The following is a 17,576-nucleotide window of genomic DNA, read 5'->3' as shown; positions in this document are numbered from 1 at the left end:
CAAGGAGAACACAGGGTGCTCACTCACCCTGACATGGGGCAGCCGGGGCCTTTGGCGGTGCCTGTGGGGCTGAGCGCAGTGGGGCAGGAGCTCACCTGTCCCTGCCTGGCTGTGGGCCCCAGGAGCTTTCCCAGGAACCCATCACAGCCCTCGGGGCCTGGCCTGGCTGAAGTACCTCTGCAGAAGTTCAAGAGGAAGCACAATCCTGTGGTTAAAGCTCACACCAGAACACGCTGTTCTGGGCACGGCGCCCAGCGTGGGACAGCTGCAGAGAGGGGCTCCAGGATCCCTCTGCACAGCAAGAGCCCCAGCACAGGGTGCTGTGCCGCAGGCTGGGGGGCACAGCGTGCCCAGGGCCCCTCCAGCCCCTCGGCAATGGTGGGGACAGGGGCTGATGAGCACCAGCAGCAGGACAGAGGAACTGGGGGACGATCTGACAGCTGAGGTGCCACCAGCACAGCTGACTCTGCCCCACACAACAGAATGCTGTTCAAAATTCACTGAATCCCGGTTCAGGGAGTACCTCCTTCACATGTCCACACTCTGCCCCAGCCCTTTCTCCCCCAGCTGGTTCTCATTTGAAGGAAGAAGGACCAACAGCCCCCAAACACACTGCTCTTTACAGAACTACCCCACCCAGGCAGAGCCTGAGCCCAGCAAGCCCCTAAACCCACCAGAGTGCCAACAGGGCACATGACAGCAAAAACATCTGTAAAGGCAGAGGAATGCAGCCCTTACAAGCTGTCCTACACTTTTTCTGTCTCCTGAAAGGACCATTTCCATCTCTGGGCACCACAAACACACAAGCACAACCTCCTTTCCCACAGGAGAGCCTTGTAGAGTGATGGCACTTGATCCCATACCACAGCTGAGCGGGAAACAAGGCCCTGACATCCTCCCCTCCTGAATCAGTGCTCACTGTGTGCAGTGCCATCCTTGGCAAAGGCCTCCAAAGGATAAAACAGTGAAAAACCAGAACATATTTCCTAGAACATGGGGAATGCTGAGAGCAAGAACCTGGGCATCACCTCTCACACTGTCACCAACAGGTCCTGGGCTGGGCAGCAGGTGCCAGGCTGCTCACCGTGTCCTCATGACTTCAGCCCCAGCTGGCTGCCAGCCCAGGCCAACAGCAGCAAAGGAACAGCCCAAAACCCTCCCTGGCAGCACTGGGGCAGGGGAAGGCTGGGAGAGGCACGGCCGGTGAGCTTCACCCTCCCTGCAGCAAGGTGAAGGGAACAGAGTGTTCTCTGCAGGACAGGGACAGCTCACCATTCCAGTCACAGCTGGCTCCTGGAGGTGTCTGACATCTCATAAAAGTGGGCAGTGTCCCCAGTGCCTGGCTCCAGCTCCGTCCCAGCCCGAGCCCAGCTGAGCAAAGGGGATTGCAGCTGCTCGAGACTCAGCTGCCAGCCCAGGCCCTGTGCTCTGCCCCGCTGTCTCCCAGGAGAGCACACCAAGGCTGGACCAGCTGCTTCACAAAAATCTGTATAACAAACGGTAATAAATTCTACAAGGAAGCACCACTTCCCTTAAATTCCTTATAAACTTCATGGCTTTCAGTTGAAAAGTGAAATTGCACCAGGAACAACCTACAAAGCTGGTTTTATTCTCAGGGCTGAGCTTTATCAAGCCTCGACTGTCAGCTGAAGAGAACCTTCCTGACCCTGTATTTACAACAGCCCTGAGCAGTGGCTGCTGCCTAGAGGCAGTTCCCTCTGTGCTGCATCTACGCCATCACCTCAGATCCAGTAGATTAAATTCTCTGAAAAAGCTGCCACAAAGCATGAACTCTACAGCACCTGGCAGAACATTTCCAGCACTCCTCAACCTACCCAGGGTCATGCAGAGGTTTTGGGAAATCTGGCCGCAGGACATCTTATTTCTAAAGATGGACGAATGGAACAAGCTTTTCCTAGACAAAGACCTTTATTAAAAGTTAGTCTGAAATAAATTCCCCTAGTCCCCAGAGATCTTTTCACTGTCCTTGCAGAAATGAAAACCAATGTGAGGAGATGAGTCCTTGAGCAGGGGCCAGAGGCACGGAGGGCACAGCTGGCACTGCAGGCCCCTCATGGCTGCGATGCCAGGGCAGGGAGGGCACAGCTGGCACTGCAGGCCCCTCATGGCTGCGATGCCAGGGCAGGGAGGGCACAGCTGGCACTGCAGGCCCCTCATGGCTGCGATGCCAGGGCAGGGAGGGCACAGCTGGCACTGCAGGCCCCTCATGGCTGCAATGCCAGGGCAGAGAGGGCACAGCTAAGCCTCCAGGCCCCTCATGGCTGCGATGCCAGCGGCCATCCGGCGGGGCAGGCTCTTGGCAGCCTGGCGAAACTCCTCTGGCTTGGCCTTCAGCAGGGTCACAATGTTCTGCAGCGCCCGTGAGGGCTGCAGGCCCAGGGCATCCATCACGTTTATGAGATAATCTGCAAAATTAAGGAAAAAATGGTATTTAACTTGCAACAGACACTGTGAAATGAAAGCTGTCCTTGTTGGTGGTGACAGAGGGAATCCTGTCACGGAGAGCTCCCACCCAGGCAGGAGCCCTGCACGGTGACAGAGCAGCCGTGGGTGACGAGAGCTGTGCCCGGGAGCTCACCAATGTCCGTGGCCAGCTGCTTGGTGGAGTGAGGTGAGAGCTGTGGGATCTGCAGGATGGCCTCGCAGTAGGTCTGCATGGTGGCCCTGGCGATGGAGCCCAGCCAGTAGTCAGCCATGTTGTCCAGCTCGGGCAGCTCCTCCCCTGCACACACAGTCCTGTTAGCAGCACTGCTGAGCCACCCTGGGCTGCTACAGCATGTAATCCTAACTGGTTCATAACAGCTGAACAGCTAATTAACAACTGGTTAATGACATCCAAACATCTAACTAATAACTGGTTAAAAACATCGGAACTGCTCCTTCCACAGGACATCCAGGTAGTCAGAGTTTATCAGCTGGTTCTGGACTAATCCAAGCAGTCATGTACTCCCCCTGTGCTGTACACCACTGGCATGAGCTCCAGACCCAAAACACTCCCTGCGTTACCCTCCAGGTAAGTCACTTCAAAGGGCTGATGGGTGACCAGCTGGGACAGGGCACTGCCTGGCACTCCTACAGGATCCTCTTCCAGGAGCAGTTTGCAAACATGGCAGTGACAAGGATTCACAAGAGCTTTTTTCCAGCCCTGAAGGCAGTCTGTGTTCCATTAGCGTTTTGAAAATTATCGAGGCATTACAACATGGAAATGCTTCAAGGTGACATAACAGTAAGGCAAAAGCCTGAACTAAAGAGTGTGGAAGGTTCCAGGAAGACTGTAAATACCAAGCTCTATGCCTTCTTCACTGTCTGTGGAAATAATAACACCATAAAGAGACTAAAGCCAGCACAGCAGGTACACTGGCAGCCTGCAGGGAAAGGCATTAGGTGGCCACTGCTGTACCTGCAGCAGGATTAGTGACACAGCAGGCAGGGCCAGTCCCCTGGAGCAGGAACAGGAGCCAAAACCCAACAGAACTCTTCAGACCCCAAACCTCCATTTTAATGAACACCGAACTCACACAGACCAAGCCAAAGCTTCCAGTTTGAATGAAACAAAACCAAGTTTTACTCATTATTTAGAGGCTCCTCCTGGGTTTTACCAAAGGATTCTTGGAAGAAGCAGTGTGATAGGAAAGGGTCTCCGATGGTTTTGTCACTGTGTCACATCCCACCCGTGTGATGCCAGGATGGGAAAGCTTTCCCCAGACACCCAAGCCTTTGGTCTCACCTACCTTGCTCTGGGGGGTATGGCAGCTTTCCAGCATGTAGTGCCAGTTCCAAAGCAGAATCCTCTTGAGTGACAAATGGCTCAAGGTGCAGAGGAAGAGACATAATGTATTGCCCAATCTAGAATAAAAACACCAAAAGCTGAGTCACTGAACAAATGCAAGGCAAGTCCTTTACACAGAAAAGGTCACCTGCAGTAAATACACCTGAAAGCAGAGAGCTGAGCCTGACAGCCACTCACTCACCTACAAATTGGCTCTCGTGCATCATTACACTTGGTACAAGAAACAGTTTTTCACAAGGTCAGAGAAGCAGCCACTGAAACACTCATGGTAAGAAAGACCTGTACAGAGAACTGCTACTCCAAGCAAATCTTTGCTCTCTGGAGTGTTCCCAGCAATTTGTTTTCTAGAGCAGAAAGACAGCTGAGTTCTCTTACATTGCTGATGTATTCCAGAGGGGTCAGGCTGAAGTTTGGCAGGTCATCTGTCAGGGTCTCACCAAGGCCACCAGAACTCCAGCCCTGTAAGGCAGAAAGGGCAGGATGAACCAATGACCTCCCAGAGCACAAAGCCTGCCAGCATTTTAAAAAGGGGTGACCCAGCAACACGAACTGTGACTACCCAAGGCATTCTAGGAAGCAGAACACAGATGGTGGGAAAACTCTTCACCACATTATCCCTCAGGCCCAAAACACCCACTCTTTTTCTGCCCAGCTCCCTGTGGCAAACATGCTCACATGGGTCAGAAAAGCAACACCTCAAACAAACAGCAGAGCCTTCAAACACCTGTGCTGCAAAGGCTGTGGTGAGGGAAGGGAAAATGTTCCACTGCCTGCAGCACCGGGGAGAACCGTTCTGAGCAGGAGACAGCTAAGCAACACTGACCCAAGGGAGCCCCCAGACACAAACACTGACCCAAGGGATCCCCCAGAAACAAACACTGACCCAAGGGAGCCCCCAGACACAAACACTGACCCAAGGGAGCCCCCAGACACAAACACTGACCCAAGGGAGCCCCCAGAAACAAACACTGACTCCCCAGCCACACTGACCCAAGGGATCCCCACAAACACTGACCCAAGGGACCCCCAGATACAAACACTGACCCAAGGGATCCCCACAAACACTGACCCAAGGGAGCCCCAGACACAAACACTGACCCAAGGGAGCCCCCAGACACAAACACTGACCCAAGGGAGCCCCCAGAAACACTGACCCAAGGGAGCCCCAGAAACAAACACTGACCCAAGGGAGCCCCCAGACACAAACACTGACCCAAGGGAGCCCCCAGACACAAACACTGACCCAAGGGAGCCCCCAGACACAAACACTGACCCAAGGGAACCCCCAGACACAAACACTGACCCAAGGGAACCCCCAGACCACAAATACTGACCCAAGGGAGCCCCCAGACACAAACACTGACCCAAGGGAGCCCCCAGACACAAACACTGACCCAAGGGAGCCCCCAGACACAAACACTGACCCAAGGGAGCCCCCAGACACAAACACTGACCCAAGGGAGCCCCAGAAACAAACACTGACCCAAGGGAGCCCCAGAAACAAACACTGACCCAAGGGAGCCCCCAGACACAAACACTGACCCAAGGGAGCCCCCAGACACAAACACTGACCCAAGGGAACCCCCAGACACAAACACTGACCCAAGGGATCCCCACAAACACTGACCCAAGGGATCCCCCAGAAACAAACACTGACCCAAGGGACCCCCAGATACAAACCCCGACCCAAGGGACCCCCCAGGCAGCCCCCCGCCGGGCCCAGCCCGTGCCCACCTCCATCCTGGGCAGCAGCAGCAGCTGCTGTTTGATGCGCAGGAACACCGAGTCGAAGGCCAGCTGGTGCGACAGCTGGTTCAGGCGCGCCAGCGCCGCGCGCGACGGCGACAGCAGCGTGAGGTTGCTGGTGCCCTTCTCCTGCCACACACAGAGAAACCGTCACACACAGCGGCCTGCCGTGCCACACAGGGGCTCTGCTGGCACACAGGGGTTTCAGCAGGCCATCCCTGCGCTGCACAGCTTTCTCTGTGATGGCACAGCCCGTTTCTTTTGGAATGACTTATTCCAAGCAGTTATTCAGGACAGAAACTGCCACTGCTCCCTGAACTGCAGGACAAGAGACCAGCACCACATTCCAGCCTCCCCAGGCTCTGGCACATGCTAGATACTGAGGAACTTGCAGAGAAGGTGGCAAAACTGCCTTTTACTCAGAGGACACAACTGATACCCTGCATGGAATTAAGTTCTACCTGAAGAGGACCTGTGGAACTGGACAGTTCAGTCAAGCTTTGAAGTCAGACACATGACACTGAAGGTGGAACCACAAAAGTTGCAGGGAAACCAAGTGCAGAAGAAATCAAAACATTTTGAGGAAATAAAACTCATAACCTTGAATTCACTACTGCATGTGACCAATGGTGGCAAACATAACTTAGATCCATGAGAAGATAACTGAAGCCATTCTACCCTGCTCACAGATCCATGCATGAATGATCCTGCAGAATTCTGTTTCAGACTGGACAGGGCAGCAGAGCCTAAGTGGCAGAGAAAGCCTCAGAAGGTGGTGTGTGGGCTCCAGAATTTGAGATGGCTCCAACACAACCTTCCCAATGCTCAGTGTGATAAAATCTCCCTCGCCTGAGCTGATAAGGGCTGGTTCACAAAACAGAGCCAGGATCTGGGGAGGGATGGAATGAGTCCAGGCTCCCTGGGTTTGGACATTTCATCTCTCTGTGTATCAGTGTCTCTGCAGAACACAGCCCAAGGAAAGGCTGCAGCCCAGCATGAAAAGTCACAAGACTGGAGAGGGAATCCAGGTGTCATCCACCCACTATGGGCCCAAGAGCACACTGTAATAGAGGCAACCTCCAGGCACCAGGGCTACCTTCAGGGTGTAAAGTGTTTCCATAAGGCTGGCATACTCAGATGGATTCTCCTTCGAGAGATAATTGTATTCCTGCCAGGGATTTTTTATGGAGCTCTTCCTTTCTGCAGAACTGGTGTCCTGCAAGCCAGAAAAACTGCAAGGGCTGTAGGAGTCTGAGAGATACTTCCCAGCAGTTGACAAAATCCTGAAAACAAGTACACAAAAGTCACCAGCAGAACCCTCAGGACTCAGCAGTCCTGCCCTCATGCTGGCCCGGGGACCAGCACCACCCTTGAGTGACCCCAAGGGAGAGCACTCACTGACAGAGCCCTGCAGCCAGCCCTCTCATCCTCGGTGCAGCTCACCAGCTGCAGAATGCTGGGAGAGCAGGGGGGTTTGTGCCCTGGGAGGGCAGAGGGGCCCCACTGAGCACTGCAGGCTGGGCTCTTCGCCAGTCACACCGAGCACTTGAAGGAACCACAGCCTGGGCACTGCACTGCTTACAACAGATCCACGTGCTGCCTGTGCCTACCCTGCTCAGGTTCCAGGGAACCCAACAGGTAAGGCACACCCACACATTTCAGCACGTGATTCACGCCCCATGTCACAAGGATCCTGCCAATTTGATCTGGTGGAAAATTCCTCCCTGACCCCATCTGGCAGCCCGCTGGAAAAGGATTTGTGGGACTGCCTCAGGAGCACGGCTGGGAGAACAGTCTGTGCCCCTTCTCTGACATGTCAAAGCATGGGGAAGGGGAATCAGTGGTGCCTTTCCCTCCATGGTCTATGCAACCAAAACACCTTGGAGTTTGTTTTCTTTCAATTCGGTTCCTACATTGGCAGCTCTGAATTAAAGTCACCAGCGCCCACCTGTTGGCCAGCTGCTGCTCAAAGTCTCCACACTGATGAAGGAGTTCACCACAAATGGAAATTATCCTGGGAAAGAACAAGACAAAAACACACTGTGAGATCTGAGGCAGATAATGCCAGACCCCCTCAGAGAACCCATCTCAGACCCATGTCAAGTAATTATGAAAAGCCATAACCAAACCACAGCCCACACATCAGTCAAGAGTCAATCTGGTGGTTAACTCTGCATCCATTTGATAACACTGACTTTTTTTGCCCAATGGCCTCATCCATATGCTACTACTTGTCATCGTGGGAAGGCCAGCTCAGTGTCACCGGGAAAAATCCTAAGAGCTGCTAATATTACAAGTGACATGAGATCAGCCTCGCTCCAGGCAGGGTGGGGAGCCCCACAGCCCTCCCCGTGCCAGGAGCAACCTGAAACCCAGGAGTGACACTGGTGCTTGCAGCAGCACAGCGAGCTCAGCCCTGTGTTCTGCACGGAGAACTTGTGTAAACTGACTCCGAGTGGTTCCCTTTCAGCTTTGATACAAAAATCAGCTCTGAGCCAGACAAACAAACCCAAAGCCTTTACCGGACAGAGTTTTGGAAGGCAGTCCAGTCCTCCTGGAACGGGGAATCTGCCAGGACATCATCCAGTTTACATTTCTTCCGTATGGACTGCAGCGTGTTTGTGAAGTCAGATGTGTACCTGCAGTGAGAAACGGAGCAGAGAGAAGCACCAGCATAAGAGAACAGGCTGGAGAGCAGCACGAAGGCATGTCCTGTGATCTGTTCAGTCAGTGCTCTGCAAGGCCCAGAAAGAACCAGAAACACTAAAAGGAGTGCAGAAGAGACACTCTGGCTCCACTCCAAACAGGTGGATGTGAGGGACTGATCAGCCACAGCCCACTCCAGCCCAGACCACAAGACAAGGGGCACAAAAGATGCAGTGTGGCTGCCTCAGTCTGCTGCCTGTGGATTACCAGGAGCTCTCCCTGCCCATGAGAAGGAAGGAGTAAGATATTTTAGCTACCACTACATTGGCCATCTCCTAGGAAAGACCAGGAAAACTTTATGCAGCTCCTGCTACTCCAACATCACTTGGCTCTTACTCCAGGAACATGGTGACAACAATCTCATGAATTTGTTTTCTCAGCTACTCCCCAGATGAGAACACGGATAAAGAGAAGAACATTTTGTTTTCCACCCACCCCCATTTTCTTTTTAATAATGCCCATAAGCTGCAGGCAGGTACATTGCTCTCTAATTGCCTATAAAGAAGGTGAGATCAGAGACTTGTGCTTTCCTCTTTCCCCTTCCCAAAGGGCAGCAATACCTGATTCATACGTTGTGAGCAGCTCTTTCAGCACCGTGAAGGAATAAGGAGCAAATCAGTATCGGAATAGGAAAGTGATACTTTAAGACAAGAACTAAGAGTGAACCTCACTCTGGGGTATCTCAGACTTACAGGCAGATCCTGAATGTGAGGTCACTTGTCCCAGTAACTGTGTATTCACAGAATCAATATGGTTGGAGAAGACCTCCAAGATGATCAAGTTCAACCTCCAGACTTATTTCCCCATTGAGATCTACTTTCACCAGCCTAATTTGCCTTATTTTGTTTTGGGAAACATTTTCTCCTTCAAAAGTATTTATTAAAAATGAAAACTCTCCCCAACCAGAATCGGAAACAGCTGGCAAGCCTTTGATTTAGCCATAAAAAATCTTCCATTTTTCCTCTAGAAAACAGCCCGTGCTGGAATGAAGTGGCAAGGGGGATATTGATGACTCACGGCACAGTCAGAGACACTTTCTGCTCTCAGCCATTTTCCATAAACTACCAAGGCCTTGGATGAACGGAGCAGTAGCTAAAGGCAGCTTACTTGGAGAAGAGGGCCTTGAGGGCCTTGAGCAGCCCACACACGCCCAGGCCATCCGTGAGCTTGACGCAGCTGTCGATGGCCCCGGCCGCCAGCGTGAACAGCTTGCTGACCGAGTGGCTCAGCTCCTGCACACAATCAATCACCTCCCAGTGCTCCTAAATAACAACAGCAACAACAACGCTGAGCCTGCCCCTCCTTCCAGGCAAGAGAAACACACCTTGTGCAACACAGTGCTCTCTGGTACCCTCCTTTCCTGTGAAACTCCAGAGGCAGAGCCATGCTGCTGCTCCCACCCTCCTGCCCACGGACTGCAACAACAGCCAGGCTGCCAAACCCTGAGCCCCCCAGGGAAAAACAGCTCTGCCAACAGCAGAATCTTCTGCAAATGAAAGGAAATACAGCCAAAAGGGAGAGGGGCAGAGAGAGCAGTAACTGTGACAAAGACCCCAGTGTTTAGGGGAAGCTTCAGCCTCTCCCAGCACAGCTGAGCAAAGACTGGTACATTACCAAGGGCACTGCACTGATCTGGATGAGGAGATTCTCTTCTTCCAGGTCTCCATACTCGAGCTGATAGGGCTTGTAGGGAGCATACACCACTTCCACGAGCTCCATCACTTTCACCAGGTTCTGCTCCTCTACAAAGAATCACATGTTTAGTCTACAAAGAGATGAATATGTTGCTAAAAGCCTCATTTCAAGCTACTAAAGCATGCTGCCTGCACAGGCTTGGAATGCTGCCCAACAGCTTCAATCTCAACTACACAGATTGGGTTTTTTATTTTTTAGAAACAAGATTATTATCTCTACCTGCTTCCTAAAACCAAGATGTTCTACCTCAACAAGTGTCTCAAGAAAATTAGCACTCACTGACCCAAAACAGCCTGGGTGACAAAAATCTATCAAACATTCCAACCCACAGCAGAAGAACTGAAACCATCTGAGAAGTGAAACACATTACTCCCACAGTGTCAAACAGGGGCAATCCTCATTTATCAGAAAGCCTAGTTCACTCTTGAAATAATTGACACTAATTCAATTCATTCAGCACTACTGTGCCAGTGTTCATCACCCAGAGCTGAAGCAGAAGCACAGACTCAGCCTCTCAGTGCCATGCCTGAGCAGGGAGCTGCCAGCCCAAACACAAAGCAGGGCTGAATGATTATTGCCCAAATCAGAACTGGACACCAGCTGTTCTCACACAGCTCTGCCAAACTCCAGCCTGCAGCAGACCTAATTTACTTTGAATCCTGGCTATCAGAGAAGGCTGTCACACCCTGAGGACAGGAAAGCAACGGAGCAGTCTGCCCAAAGCCAGCACTGCTCTGTGCTGGGACACTTTGGAGACCAGACTGAACAGCACCCCAAGCACAGCCTGACCTCACTGCAGGTCCTGCCTGGAGCAGGAGACTGGACCAGATCATCTCCCAAGGTCCCTTCCAAACTGAATTATGCTGTGAATCACAGCTGAGCCCTCCCCTCACACACACACGCAGGAACTGGTTTGAGTCTCCTCAGCTGAGTCACCTGGCCTTTCCATTCTTGAGATATTTCTTTTCTCAAACATCTTACCCCACACTAAAAGAGACAGAAATAGAGGCCTTGGGTGCTTTTTTAAACACACTCAGACAACAGCTCAACAGTAGTCTTCCTATTCCATCATCTTCTACAATCTGGCATTATTTTTCCAAGTCCTTTTTACTAATTTCTATAATGAACCACAAACTAAATAAGAAAATGACTGATGTGTACGCAACCAGCCTGACAACAGACACAGTCACACTCCCTGACATTGCCCAGCAATCATAATTTACAGGATCAAGAAAGAATCTGGGTTTAAACAGCTCAAGACAATGTTATGAGGAACCAAACACAGGAAGCACAGCATCAGAAATGCTCCATTAGCCTTAATTTTGGATTTTCCCACAGCCAGCCTTTGAAGCAGCCCCATCAAATTCAAAAGGGTCTATAAATAGCCAACAGCTCCAGTCAGGTGTAAGCTTGTGCAAACAGCACCTCACTGCAGTGTGGTTTGCAGGCATCACTCAGCAATCATGACCAAAAAGACAAATGTCCCAGGGAGGGGAAACCACAAGGCAGATTTGGAAACAAACACTGAAGATGCTGCTGGGAAAAAACACTGGGCATTGTCACCTGATTAAACCCTAAGCCAGCAGCAACAGAAAAACGACAAAAACAAATACAAGCATCCAATGGATGCAGTCTTCAAGCAGGTTTTCTCTTGTTCAGTGAGATGTGATAACTCCAGGAAACTCCTCAACTTTTCTGCTTTGTCATCTCTCACAATGGGTCTCACTGCCTCCCTGGAGACATTTCCTTGTCTGGGAGACAGAAGAAACAGTAAATCTTGTAAAAGGAGAAGTGCTAAATGCTATTTACCCTGCAGAGCCAGCTCAGGACAGGGCAGCTTCAGGAAACTCAGTGTTGTGTCAACAGCTCAGGTGTAAGATACACACACACAACCACAAAGGTGCAAGTGCTGTGGAACTGGGCACTGCTCAGAAGAGATAATCCCCCCCTCCACCTAAAACTAAACAAAATCCCACAATGGGACTTCACAAAGGGCCAGCACAGAATGGCAGAACGCAGAGGCAGAGCCTTACTGAGGTTTGGCAGCATGGCCACCTCCAGCCCCTTGGCAAAGTGGACGGTGGCATCGTGCAGCTCCAGCAGCTGGGCCAGCTTGGTGTCCTGGCCCGTCCTCTCCATGGCAGTGCTGAGACACACGGGGATGGAAGGCACCAGGGCTCCCAGGGTCTGAATCAGCAGCACGGTCACGACTTCATGCGGGTTCCTGAAAACCTGTGGCAGCAGAACAGCTACTGGCAAAAGCACATCACCTGAGAGGACACACAGCAGAGAGAGCAGCTGCCACACCTGGAACAGCCCACAAGGGGTGAGGAACCCAGAGGTGTCAGCTCAGGCTGCAAGAGCCACGCTGACCTACACACAGACAGCCTGACTGCAAGTCCAGGGCCGTACATGGAGTACAGCCACCAAGAAACTAGAAAACAGGCACAGGTCAAAAACTGAATTCAGAACACAGGCACTAGAGTGGTTCTAAAAACACCTGGCAGAAGAGGGCATTTGAAACACAGCACTCAAGTTTACACAGGTGTGTTGGGAAACAACATGAATCAGTAAAATATGAAGAAATAGGACTCTATCAGCCAAATTACTGGTCAGATAGGCAGAAGTCAGTAGTGGAAAGGCTAGAAAGTCTGTAATCAGCTGAGAATCAGGCACTCCACTAGCATAAAACTTTTTACAGCCTTCACTGTGACTTTTTCATCAGCTATTCTGCTCATTTGCTTTGAAAGCTGGGTTTACCATCAGAAAGGTCCCAGAGTTTTTCAGAAAGCAGAAGCAACAGAGGAGATTGAGTGACAGGAGCCGTGCCCCACGTGCCATTTCTCACAGTCCCTGGTTCAAAGAATATCTGCTAAAATGTAACCTGACATCTGACCTGTAAGTCACATCGAATCATTAGGCAGAAAAAATACATTTCAAGGAAACACTGAGCTCCTCTTCAGCGCAGGCCTTGCACTGACACTGGCTTTGTCACACGAAGATAAGAATCTCTTACCCTTCAAGGATGAAAAACTCTTCAACAATATGAACTTATTTCTTCATTTCACCAAAGGACAAAAACTTTTTTTGATCCTACATTATTCTTGGCAGGGAAAACAAGCACACAGACTCCAAGGGGTGACAGCAGAAGCCCCCAGATATCTTACACAGAGCAACATGCATCAGTCCAGCATGACCTTGAGGGCTTCCTCCAGGCCAAGTGATAAAGCAATTCAGGCATTTCAAATGTCTTGCAACAGAACACATTTACAACACCAACAAATTAGTTTTAACTTAAGATACAGATGAAAGTGATAGAGCAGCTGTAATGTCAATAACACGGCAACCTTGCTGCAGGTGGAACAGCAGAGCTCCAATCCTGCCTGCAAGGGCTGACCAGGAGCAGTGAGAGGGCTGCAAAGCCCAGCCTGCAGCAGGCAGGCCCAGAGTGTAACAGGGTGAGCAGCCAGGAGCTCCTCAGGGCTGTGTGAGGATGCAGAGGGTGCCCAGCCCCGTCCCCCCCCAGCAGCAGAGCCTGGCACTGCACCTGTGCTGCCCACTGGAGCTGGCTGTGCCAGGTGCCCAGGAGGGTGTCGTACAGCTCGGTCAGCTGGCGATCCAAGCTCAGGTCACTCTGGCAAAGCTCCTGCCACACGGCCACCAGCTGCACCTGAAGGGAAACACAACATCTGACAGGAAAACTGACAGGCCACAGGTCCTGCTTTTGCTATGCCAAACCCAGCACTCCCCATGCACAGCGCCTCTGCCAAAACATGAGGCTCCCCCTTGTGCCCCTCTCCCCTTTCAGCATAACATATAATTCAGCACCACAGAAGGAAAAGACTTTCAGCTTCTTAGTGATTCAAAGATTTAATTAACATTGGTATTTTACTCATAAAATGAGATTGCAACTGATACCCCCACATAATAGTTGAAATACTTGGCAAGCCCCAGCCTTGAACTTAATCCTCAAAAGTCACAGTCATGTGAGAAATTTGAAGCTCAGGTTATGGCTACAGAACTGTCTGGAATTCCAACTTTTAATCTTACCTGAAAAGAGTTTACAGAAGTCAGCAGCTGGCAAGTTGCAGTAATAAAGTTACTGCTGACACGGCCACATCCAGAGCAAAGCAAAGTAAAACCATGAGGCACAGAGAAATCAAGCAGAACACACACAGCCTGTGTCTGCTGCAGGAAGGGACAGGGCCCCGAGTGGAGAATTGCTCCTGCAACACGGGGAGTAAGCAAGGCTGGCCAGAGCCAGCAAGAGAAGGCACAGAAGGAAACAGAGAGAGAACAGGTGCCATCCCCCAGCAGAGCACAGCTGAGATCCGTGGGGCAGCAGCTCCCTCTGCAGTCAGAGCCCAGCAAGAATTCACCGCTATTCCTCCTCCTTCAAGTGCTACCAAAACACTTACCTTGTGACACTTGTAATAGTAAGCCAGGAGCTGGGGCATCCGATCGATTTCAGTGAAGACTTTAACAAACATTTTTGCCTGATCTAAACAAAACAAAATAACAGGCATCAGGATCAGCCTCAAAGCTGAGGGTGAGACATCAGTCTGAGCCAGAACTCCTCTTCCAAGGGAGCAGGCACAATGGTCTACACAGAAAGAGACAACTTCATCTTCGTTTGCTTATCTTCTCAAACAGGAGCAGAACTGCCTGAAACCCACCCTCAAACAAGATCAGACAGCAGACACAATGAATGAATTTACCTTCCTAACCAGCACACAGTGCTAACACATCCAGTATTAAAGCCAGAGCATTTCCTAGAAGGAAATAATTAGCTCATAGAAACAAGCCAGCACTTACAAACCTAAAGCATACCTGACAAAGGCCTCAGCTTTGCTTTCACCTGTCCTCAGAATGACACCTGTGCCTCAGACTGACTCATGGCACAGCTGCTCCTGCACACAGCTTAGAAACACAGGCTCCTCAAAACCCTGGTTTGTACCCCACAGCCCCAGATCCCTGCAGGAGCTCGAGGGGCACAGAGATGAGTGTCAACAACCAGAACAACTACTGTTCAGAAGCACTGACAGCAGCACAGGGAAAGAACAGCACAAAGAACTGTCCAAAAAGACCAAAGTTCTAAGGAGAATTTGCACAGCTGCTTTTACAAAGTAGTAGGAAGTCAGAACACTTCCAAACAAACTTCCTTCCTGATTACACCAATAACACCATGATAACAGAAAGCCAAGGCCCTTCTGCTCATTTGAGCAGTACATCCACGTGGCCCATAAAATCTTCTTGTTTCCTGCAGTGGCCACAGGTACATCCAACCACGGGAAAATCAAAGCACACTGCCAAAACATTCCAGGGCACCTGCTCCTCCAGGAGAAGCTCAGGAGCCAGTGCCAGGAGCCTTCAGGACACCAACTCTCCACCCAAACTGTTTTAAAGAGGTTTTAAAGACCACAAACTCAGTGCTGACAGTAAATGCCACCAGCAGCTACTGACCTACAGACTGGGAGTTGAAAGCAGCAACAATCTGGGGGCTGGCCATGGCCTCCAGGCGGTTCTTCAGCGCCTCCAGGTGCACACACTTCTCTGAGTAATCCGGCGTGTCCACCAGCATGGCCAGGCTGCTCTGCATGCTCGTCAGCTTGGCTGCGATCAGGGACACGTCCTGCAAGCAGGAAAGGCAGCCTGTTACCCAGGGCAACCTCAGACAGCACCAGCACCAGGGACGTGTTTCACAGCCGCCTCAAAAACCGGCTTTTAAACACAGCTCCCTGGAAAGCTGCAGGCACAAATACCAAATAATTCAGTGTTTACCTGTGTTTTAAGAGTCTCCTCAATATCTGCACTTAGTGTGCTCCATTTGTCTGCTTCCTGAAGTGACTCGGCAGCCAGCTGCATCCTGGACTTCACTCGGTCAATCTCTACCAGGACCTGAGGAAAAAACAACACCGTGTTATTTTGTTTTGTTACACCCTGAAACAAAAAATGGCTCTCACAGGTGCTTGGGAGTTACCTTCTGCTTAAATTTTAAAAACAAAAAGGTGTGAAAAGATTATATTATTGCAGAAGATAAAATGGTTTGAAGGAGCTAGAGATGTAAAATCATCTTTTAAAGTCAAATAACAGGTTGGTTTGAATATTGGTCTTGTTCTTTTAGCATCCACTTGGCCTGAAAATGCTCTGCACCCCAGGCAGAAACCAGAGCCCCCAGCCAGGAACCAGCAGCTCTGAACAGACACCTGGACAGCTGTTCCTCAGGACATGCAGCCTGCACAGCTGTGTCACACCCACCTTTCCACTACTGATGTTAAAAGTGCTTTTCCTGTCTTAAGTTCACAAGGTTATTTCACATGAACAGCTCTGTAACTTTCAGAATTTCACAAGCTGCAGATAAACGCTAAGAACTGACCTGCATGGACTGAGCTGTGTCTTCTTCAAACTTCTTTATATCCTCTTTAACGAGGATCATCTGCTCCTTCAGGAAGGTTGCCTCCTGTTTCAGGACTTCCACTTCCCGGAGGACTCTGGGCATGTTCTGGAGAGCCTGATGGCTTGTTTCTGCAGGAACACAGGGCAGCCAGTGAGGAGGGGTGGCAGCCCATGCACGAACAGGTAAGCTTTCAATAACCTTATCTAATCTTTAGCACTTGAAAAAACCCAATGCTAAAAAACAGAGCAAAGCATCAAACAACAAATCTCCAGCTGTATCTTTAAACTTTAAATATATATTTTACCATGGGATTGTTTAGGTTTAAAAAAGCCCTCTGAGACCACCAAGTCCGACTGTTCCCAATAGTCCAATGCCGTTCTCCCTGCACTGCCAAGGCCACCGCTAACTCATGTCCCCAAGTGCCACATGCACACGGCTTTTTAACCTTCCAGGGACTCCAACACTGCCCTGGGCAGCCAGGGCTGGGCAGCCCTTTAGGAGAAGACATTTACGCTGTTATCCCATCTGTTATCCCACCTAACGCAGCGCTGGCAGCAGCTGCCGCCTCCCAGCATTTAACGCAGATGTGCTGGAGAGCAGCTGCGAGACCCGAGATGGGTGCGAGGATCCCCGGTCCGGCCAGGCCGGGCTCGCCCCCGCGGCCTGGGGCGGCCGGCACAGCTCTGCCCGTGTGCCCCGGGCGGATGCCGGGGTGGGGACGCGCAGGAGCCGAGCCGTGCCCGCACCTTCCACGGCGTTGTTGACCTCCTGGATGAAGAGCTGCAGCTTCATCACCAGCGTGGCGGCGTGCGCGTCCACCTTGCCCGGGGCCTCCTGCTGCACGGCGCGGAACGCCGCGTTCACCCAGCCCTTCACCTCGAACTCGTCCGACAGGAACCGCGAGAAGTCCATCGCGGGGCACCGGGGCACAGCGGGGACAGCCGGGGGGACAGCGGGGGGACGGCCCCGGCGGCTGCGGCCCGGCCCCGCCGCGCACCCGGAAACGCGGGGCGGTCCGGGCCTGAGAACGGGGCGGGCCGGGGCGGGCCCGGGGCTGAGAACGGGGCGGGCCCGGGGGTCCGGTGAAGGGCGGGCCCGGGGCGCGGGGCTACGGGCGGGCAGGGCGCGGGGCTGAGAACGGGGCGGGCAGGGCTGAGAACGGGGCGGGCCAGGGGCCGGGAGCCCCGCTGTCCGTGCCCCGGCAGGGCCCAGCCGCGGCCC

The 17,576-nt window shown here is 51.8% G+C and overlaps 1 protein-coding gene across 1 annotated transcript; it reads right to left on the bottom strand.

The window, feature by feature from the left end:
* Window positions 1–1,910: 1,910 nt before the first annotated feature.
* On the bottom strand, window positions 1,911–17,381 carry COG7 (component of oligomeric golgi complex 7). The gene is made up of 17 exons (XM_064725954.1): window positions 17,102–17,381; window positions 16,335–16,483; window positions 15,740–15,856; window positions 15,422–15,590; window positions 14,377–14,459; window positions 13,506–13,628; window positions 11,992–12,190; window positions 9,878–10,005; window positions 9,371–9,525; window positions 8,080–8,196; window positions 7,506–7,571; window positions 6,654–6,840; window positions 5,546–5,686; window positions 4,187–4,270; window positions 3,753–3,867; window positions 2,600–2,743; window positions 1,911–2,426 (listed from the first exon to the last, which is right to left on the bottom strand). The coding sequence occupies exons 1-17, from the start codon at window positions 17,265–17,267 to the stop codon at window positions 2,260–2,262; spliced, it is 2,310 nt and encodes a 769-aa protein (XP_064582024.1). The 5' UTR covers window positions 17,268–17,381; the 3' UTR covers window positions 1,911–2,259.
* Between the last annotated feature and the right edge of the window lie 195 nt (window positions 17,382–17,576).

The sequence above is a fragment of the Zonotrichia leucophrys genome, chromosome 14 (genome assembly GCF_028769735.1).
Source record: "Zonotrichia leucophrys gambelii isolate GWCS_2022_RI chromosome 14, RI_Zleu_2.0, whole genome shotgun sequence".
Lineage (NCBI taxonomy): Eukaryota > Metazoa > Chordata > Aves > Passeriformes > Passerellidae > Zonotrichia > Zonotrichia leucophrys.
The sequence above is the reverse complement of the archived record's forward strand: the minus strand, read 5'-3'. Positions and strand labels throughout refer to the sequence as shown.